The 8060-nt window shown below is 58.9% G+C and overlaps 1 protein-coding gene across 1 annotated transcript in view; it reads left to right on the top strand.

The window, feature by feature from the left end:
• Window positions 1-90: 90 nt before the first annotated feature.
• The window catches only part of LOC104410378 (kinesin-like protein KIF1A), a gene marked incomplete at its 5' end in the record, with an annotated part of 12196 nt that continues 4226 nt past the window's right edge, over window positions 91-8060 (top strand). Inside the window, 12 exon segments of the mRNA XM_010020525.1 lie at window positions 91-176; window positions 491-566; window positions 569-619; window positions 783-948; window positions 1288-1378; window positions 1714-1832; window positions 2012-2067; window positions 2482-2590; window positions 2712-2778; window positions 2871-2955; window positions 3350-3455; window positions 6885-6908. Of these exon segments, the coding sequence (XP_010018827.1) occupies window positions 91-176; window positions 491-566; window positions 569-619; window positions 783-948; window positions 1288-1378; window positions 1714-1832; window positions 2012-2067; window positions 2482-2590; window positions 2712-2778; window positions 2871-2955; window positions 3350-3455; window positions 6885-6908 (1036 nt within the window).

Below are 8060 nucleotides of genomic sequence, written 5' to 3'. Positions count from 1 at the left end.
CCATCTCAGGTAGGAGGGGGCCCCCCCCCAAAATGTGTCCCTCACATCCCCCACATCCCCCATGCTGGCTCACCCTCATCCCTCCTCCAGCGGATGAGGAAGCACCTGACTATGGCTCTGGCGTGCGGCAGTCGGGGACAGCCAAGATATCCTTCGATGACCAGCACTTTGAGAAGGTATGGTGGCAGCTGGCTCTTTGCGGGGGGCCCTGCCTGCCATGGAGATACTCTCCCGTGGGGACCACCTGGCTCTTAGAGGTGCAGGCATCAGCCCACTCTTGCTTGTGTCCCAGGGAGAGCTGCTGTGGGGTGGGAGGAGAGAGCTGGAGGTGCCCTAGTGCTTGGGACAGTGATGACAGTGCAAGCGGAACTACCTTAGGGACCACCCTGAACCCTATAGTGGAAGGTGTCCTTGACTGTGGCAAGGGGTTGGAAGTGGATGATCTTTAAGGTCCCTTCCAAACCAAACCATTCTGTGATTCCTGGTGCAGTTCCAGTCGGAGTCATGCCCAGCCGTGGGGATGTCTCGCTCCGGGACCTCCCAGGAGGAGCTGCGCATCGTCGAAGGTTCAGCGACGTGGGTCCCTCTGCTGATGAGGTCAACAACAATACCTGCGCAGGTGAGGGGGTGCTGACAAGTGGTTGGGGAGCAGCCCCCACCCCTGTCACCCAGCCTCCTGCGCCCACCCGAGCATCAAAAGCCCACTGCCCTAGTGCAGGGCTGCAGGCAGACGGTGAGGGGGGCAATGCCTCACCTCGCTGAGGACTCTTTTCTCCCTGCAGTGACACCAGAGGACCTTCTGGACAGCCCAGAGAAGCCTGTGTCAGAAGGGCCACTGGAGACAGCTCTGGACCACTTGAAGCTGGGCAGCATGTTCACTTTCCGTGTGACGGTCCTGCAAGCCTCCAGCATCTCTGCAGAATATGCAGACATCTTCTGCCAGTTCAAGTGAGCCCCCTGTGCTCCCTCAGCCCTGCATCTCCCATCATGCTCTGGCCATTGCCTTGGGCTGGTGATGAATGTGGGGAAGCCCCAGAACCCCCACCTTTGAGCCCTTCAGGGATGGGAGGCAAACCCAAGGGCTGCAGGATGAGCCCATGCGCTTGTCTGGTACCTTCTGAGGTTACTGGAGAAAGGCAGGGAGAGGCTCCCAACAGGCTCAGGGGGATTCTGTGCTAGCCCAGGGTACTGGGAGGAGCTCTTGTCCTATTCTCTGCCTTCTCTCTCCTCCCTGCTCCAGCACATGCCCATCGCACAGCTCCTGAGTCACTTTCCTTCCCTCTACAGCTTCATCCATCGCCATGACGAGGCCTTTTCAACAGAGCCCTTGAAGAACACAGGACGGGGGCCACCACTAGGCTTCTATCATGTCCAAAATGTGAGTACCCCTGGCCCGCCCCCATCCCCTCACCCCCACAGTTGCTGTGGTCTCTGCAGGCTCATTGGCTGTGTCTTCCCAGAGAAGATAGAGCTGCCTAGATAGACCAGCCTTAGACAAGGTGGATGTGTGGGCCAAAGAGCAAAAACCTGCCACCCAAAACCACTGGGATGTCATGGCAGTGGTCTTAGTGGGGAGAGCATCCCTGGGCCACAGGGAAGGGGATGTGTTGCAGGGGATTGGACAGGTTTGCACCCTCCCACCTCCCCAGTGATGTTGCTGGCTGCATCTCTTTCACAGCTAAGCTGCTGTTTTGGTGGGTCTTTCTCTTCTAGATTGCTGTGGAGGTGACCAAATCCTTCATTGAATACATCAAGAGCCAGCCTATTGTATTTGAAGTCTTTGGGCACTACCAACAGCATCCTTTTCCACCCCTCTGCAAGGACGTCCTGAGGTGGGTGCACCCTGGGCTGCTCCAGCCCCTGGATGCCACTGGGGCACCCAGTGCAGCTAGCTTCTTGGGACCTGGAGAAGAGGTTTAGGTGGCAGGAAGAGGTGGCCCTGGGGTGTAGGTGGAGTTGGCTGTTTCAGGGCTTTTTGTGTATGCTTTAACCGAGCTGGTTCTCTCTGCAGCCCGCTGAGGCCATCCCGGCGCCACTTGCCCCGTGTGATGCCACTCTCCAAACCAGGTAGGGATTTGGGCTCCTGCTCCTCTGCCCACCCATAGTCCCTGTGCTGGGTACAGAGTCCCCTTCCCCAGGGGAACCAGTTAGGACCACTGGGCGCCCCAATATGTACTGTGGACCAAAATGTATTACCACCAGGGGCACCATAAGGCCCTGATACCTATTCCCGCAGCACCCAGATCATATCTCTTGTGGAGTGGCAGGGAGGAGGCTACCCACCCTGGATGGCTCAGCAAGGGGTCAGAAAGGTCGCTGGGATGGGTCTGTCCCCCTCTATGCACTCCCTTCTGCATCGCTGCCACTTCCATATGTCTTCCTGTGGTCCCTGCCTGCTCTGCCTGTATCCTGCCTGCCATCAGACACTCCATATGCCAGCAGCAAGCTCACCCTTTAAGCTGTCTTTCCAACTTGCCATAGTGCCTGCGACGAAGCTGAGCACCATGACTCGGCCCAGTGCCGGCCCATGCCAGTGCAAGTATGACCTGATGGTCTTCTTTGAGATCTGTGAGCTGGAAGCCAATGGCGAGTAAGTCCTGCTGGAAAGGGGAGTGGGAAGGAGAGCGAGGTGGCACAGTGATTTGGCCAGTGTTTGGCACCTTCATGCAGGCTGACAGGGTTCTGTGTCATGCCATGATCCTCTCTTCCAGCTACATCCCTGCCGTTGTGGACCACCGTGGAGGCATGCCATGCCATGGGACCTTCCTCCTCCACCAGGTACTTCCCTCCCTAAAATACCATTCTGGCTCTAACTCCTGCCGTGAGCTTTGTTAACCATTGTCCCTTCTCTCTGGCCTTGCGGGTCTCAGGGCATCCAGAGGAGGATCACTGTCACCTTGGTGCATGAAACAGGCAGCCTCATCCGCTGGAAGGAAGTGCGGGAGCTGGTTGTAGGTAAGTCAAGCTAGGTTGAATGGGCTGTGAGCAATCCTCCAGCCTGCTGAGCTCCCAGGTATCCTCTTGGTCTGTTTCTTATCTGTGTTCCCATGCAGAGCTTTACACCGGCCTTGTCTCTCCTCCTGCCCTGCAGTAGCAAAGCTACCAGCAGTTGGCAGCGGGACATAGTGTGGCCAGGGTGCCTTGGTCCTGGGTGTCACATCCAGGAGCTGGATCAGCACCTCCAGCACTGAGTGGCCAAAAACCGGGTGGCCAAAAACCGGGTGGCTGCTGTCTGTGATGGGCGTGTTAGTGGGGCAATGCAGGCAGGTGGGCTGCCCATGCCCCTCCTGGGGAACCTCACAGGGCCACTGCCTGTCGCCTGAGAGGCATCCCTGTGCTGCACTTGCAGGTCGGATCCGGAACACCCCAGAAGCAGACGAGTCTCTCATCGACCCCAACATCCTGTCCCTGAACATCCTCTCCTCTGGGTACATCCACCCCTCCCAGGATGACCGGTGCGTGCTGCTGCTTCTCTTGTTCTTCCTCCACTGTGGCGAGGGGTGGAGGGGGGACATGGGGAGCCCTTCTCTTCCTTGAGGGGCCTCTCAGCCCCTCTGCAGGGTCCTGCTGACCCATTGCTGCCTTGGGGGGACTTTTCTGGAGCTGCAGAGGATTTTGGGGTTCAGGGATGCCAGACCCCTCCCTCCTTCTCCCCGAGGCCTCTCTGCTCTCTGCTTTGGCACTAAAGGGAATTTAGGTGGTGATCCTGCTCTGTGTTGGTGGCTGTGACTGCCTGGCACAGAGAACTGGTTGGAACCTCTGCCATGAGGGTGTCCCAGCTCTGTGGCTGGAGAAGCCCTGCCATGAAAGGTTATTTGTCCTGTGTCCCAGCAAACTTACAGGAAAGGCCACTTGGTGCCCATGGCAGGTCCCTGTCTGTGTGGGTGTGATTCAGGAAAGCCATCCCTCATGCGCACTGGGGGATGGCTGGGTGACTTTGGTGATGCCTGTCCTGGGGGACTGTATTCCCACTGTGGGTTTGGCAGGGGTGTGTGAGCAGCAGGGCCAGAGGGGTTTATCTCCAAGATCTCCCTGGCTGGGTCCTGTGGTGGTATGGGGGACTGGTGGGTGCAGAGGACAGATCTCTCCTCTGCACCAGGGCTGCTGGCAAAACTCAGGGGGCTGGCAGGGGTCCCTGGCCAGAATGCGTGTGTACAGGTAGCTGTGACAAGGATGGTCATTGGCATCACTGGGAGCAGCAGGGACCAGTCCTGGGATGTGCACATGGCTGTTTCCAGTGTAGGAGCATCCTGGTGGAGAGCAGGAACCGTTTTTCCCCTTGTTTGCTTTGGGGTCACTGCTGCACCAAAGTGGCCTGTCCCAAGGCAGGGTGTTTTTGGGCTGGGATGACAGGGGTCTGGGTGGGAGGTGCCTGGCGGCGCCTGGCCACGGTGGGTCACAGGTATGCAGTGCTTGGGCAGCAGAGCCAAACCATGGGGTCAGGTATGCGTGCGAGTGTCGGACCAAGAGACTTTGGCACAGCCCTGGGGACAACAGCAAGGACAGGTGGGGATGGTTGGGCAAGGAGGGCCTGGCCAGGCAAAGATGCAGTGGTTTTTGCTGGGCTGCTGGGAGCTGGGTGGCTGTGGCACCTGCGGGCTCCTGGAGCTGCCCTGTTTTGTGTCAGCTCCTGACCTGGCCGGTTGGTCCCAGGATTGTGCTGTCAGAGGATCTGTACCTCAGGCAGCAGAGCCAAACCATGGGGTCAGGTATGCGTGCGAGTGTCGGACCAAGAGACTTTGGCACAGCCCTGGGGACAACAGCAAGGACAGGTGGGGATGGTTGGGCAAGGAGGGCCTGGCCAGGCAAAGATGCAGTGGTTTTTGCTGGGCTGCTGGGAGCTGGGGCTCCTGGAGCTGCCCTGTTTTGTGTCAGCTCCTGACCTGGCCGGTTGGTCCCAGGATTGTGCTGTCAGAGGATCTGTACCTCAGGGCCAGCCCCAGTTCTGCTGCAGGCCAGCATGCATGCCATGGGTTTTACATCCTGTGAGCCTGCTTAGGGCCAGGCAGGGGGAGGAGGGGGCAGCCAGCTTCCTGCGGGATGCTGAGGGGCCCTTCCCGCTTCTATCCTGCATGCAGGTGTGCATGCTTCAGTCCCACCAGCCTGCTAGGACAGGCAGAGGGAGGACAGCGGGCAGAGCCAGGGCCCGCTTCACCCTCCTTCCTGGCTGCTTGCGCTCCCTGCTTCGCTGCCTTATGCCATGCAGCCTCCATTGCCCAGAGCAGCCCTGGCTCCCCTCCCCATCCCAGCCTTCCCAGTTCCCTGGAGCTGCTCAGAAGGAGACCAGGGAGCAGAACAGCTCCCTCCCCAGCACCCATCCATCCCTGCATCGAGCGCCCAGGGAGGAGTTGTGGGGGGCAGCCCCCAGGGTTCCCCTTCGCTTCTCTCTGCTGCTGCTGCCCATCAGAGCCCACACTAACCATGTGATTGTTTTGTGTTTTCACAGGCAGTTTCTTGATTCGGATATGCCTAGGTATTATTTGTTTCCATTGATTTTTTTTCCACCCCCCCTTCTTTCTTTCTCTCCCCTTGCCTCGGTGCACTCACTCCGGCCGGAGGCAGCACTTGGACATCCAGCCCCTCATCCCTCCACACGCCCCATCCCTCCTCCCTCCCATCCTGGCACCTCTTGCTCACTAGCCCCTTTTGCTGTTTGTTTGGGCCGCGCTCTCGCTGGCTGCTGCTCCCCTCGCACGCCTGCATCCCCATCGCCTGATTTGGGTTTTGGTTTATTTCTTGCTTTTTGACTTCACTGCTCTCTCATCTCTTTGGCATCGGGTGCTAAGTGTGCCACTCCCCCGTTGCCTCCCGACCTGGCTCAGCCCTCAGTACCACCCAGAGTAGCTGCAGGGCTGGTGTAGACCATGGTGGGAGCTTCAGGCCACCTCCAGCCCTTGCCTGGGCACGTGGTGGTGATGGCTGGGTGCACAGTAGTCCCGTGGGCGTAGATGCGGCATATGGGTGGTGTTGTGTCTGTACATAGGTGCAGTGGTGGGTGCACACACCCCTCAACTGTTGTACCCCTGTGTAATGGTGGGGATTGGCTTCTGGGGATGGGGGGGCTTCAGCTGGGACCGTGGTGTGAGCCTGGTGTGTGGTGTATGGGCAAGAGCCAACAGACTCAGATGCTGCTGCTAGCCTCTGGATGGGAGCATCACCAAGGCCACAGAGGAGGGGATCCTATAATGGAAGAAGGGATGAAGATGCATCTGGGAGACAGGGGATGGGGTCTCCTGAATCCTGGTGGGCTCCATAACTTTGTGCCTGGGAAGCTGTCCTTCCTTCAGCAGCTAGAAGCTGGTCCTGCTTGGAGATGCCTGGGGGCAGATCTGTCCCTCCATTGTCACCCCAGGGTGCAGGAGAACGGATCAAGCATGGATACAGCCCCTCTACTTCAGGAGATGTGGGGTCACACTGGGATTGCCTGTGGGCTACTGGCACAGTGATGCTCTCCCTGTGGACCAGGGATGGACCAAGAAATCTCCTGCTGTGTGGGTGCCATGAGGGGCACCTTTCCGAGGGGCTGTGCTGGGCAGCAGCTCCTTGCCCTGGGATGGCAGCGAGGGCAGGGTTAAGGGGGCGGGGAGCACATGTGCTGGTTCCCAGCTGCCAGACTGCAAGGAAGGTGGGTGGCAGAGTGTTTTCACCCATGCAGGTAAACCTCTGCCCTCGCCAAGTTCCTTCTGGGCTCTGATTCAGCATCCAGCTGGGCAGGAGGTCCTTTGGCCAGCAGAACTGCTATGGGGCAAGTCCCCTCGAGAGGGGCTCCCCCTCGTTGTGGTCCTGCTCCCGCACCAGCCCCATACAGATGATGCTTTCTGACCTTTTGTTTTTCTGTGTGTGTATGTGTGTGTGTTTGTCCTTGGGTCACCTTCCACTTATAGCATTTCGTTTGGAAATGACACTAGGTATTTTGCGTGCACCTGCTCGGTCTGGTCCCACCTGCTTTTCTCTCTTTCTCCTTTGCCTCCCTTTGCTTTTTGCTCTTTTCCCCCCTCCCCTGAGGCTCCTATTCTCCTCCTCCCTGGGGAGCACTGCCTTCTCAAGCGACCTGTGTCTGAAAAGTGATCCTTCGCCTTGGCTTTGTCTCATGTGGGAGTTTTTAATGTATTTTATGCACTTTCTGAAAGCGTCGCTCTCCCTCTTCTTCCAACACGGCGGCAACTGCGGCTGAGAGCCTCTCCCTGCTCCCTCCAGCTGCCCTGGCTCTCGTTCAAAAAGCCCCTCAGCCACCTGGATGCTGCTTCAGGGATGGGCTGAAGCATCCTCATTGAGACATTGCTGTTTCCTGAGGATGTTCAGGCAGGAGCCAGGGCTGCAGCAGCGATAGGTGGCTTTGGGGAGTGGGTGTCCCATAAGCCAAGGCTGGCCCAGGTGGCAGCCCAGGAACAGGGCGGGGGGTGAAACAGGGATCCCCATGCCTCCAGGCTGGTAGCCACTCTTGCTCTAGGTGGCTGCACCATCCTCTATGGGACCCCATAGGTAATGGGCAAGTGGGGCCAGATGTCCCCTGCTCCTTTTCCCCCAACCTGGGAATGACGGAAAACCAAGTGAGGAGAGTGAGGCAGCCTGGTGGGAATGGGGCTGGTGATCAGGGCAGAGCAGGAACTGGGGGAGACAGCTCAGCAGGGGCTGGCTAAAAAACTGTGGTCCCTGGGTCCTGGTGGGGCTCAGGGCTGGCAGACGGGGCAGCCCTGGGGAAGGGAACTTGGCTGGTGAGGGATCCCCTAGCGCTGAGCATCCTCTCTCCTCTCCTTTCTGGCCACCTGAATGGTGACAGCTGCTCCTGGCGGGGGCTGGGAGGTGCTGTGTGCCCTGGGCTGGATGGTGGAGACCTTGCCTGGGTGTGCTGGGGTGGCAGACCCCACTCCAAGCATGGTGGTGGGGCATGCACCCTCCTTTGCCCTCCTTTGCCTTCCCAGCCTGCCCTGCCTTGCCTGCAGCCCAGCTTAGCCCCCATTCCTCCCATGGTCCCTCCTCCCCAGAACCCTGGCCTTTTGGCCATGTCAAGGGTGCCACATCCCCCTCCTGCCACACCTTGTCCCCCTTTGCCTTGACCG

Source organism: Nestor notabilis, unplaced genomic scaffold (assembly GCF_000696875.1).
Source record: "Nestor notabilis isolate BGI_N333 unplaced genomic scaffold, ASM69687v1 scaffold17648, whole genome shotgun sequence".
Classification (NCBI taxonomy): Eukaryota; Metazoa; Chordata; class Aves; order Psittaciformes; family Psittacidae; genus Nestor; species Nestor notabilis.
Note: the sequence above shows the minus strand (reverse complement) of the source record. Positions and strands in the feature narration are given on the sequence as shown.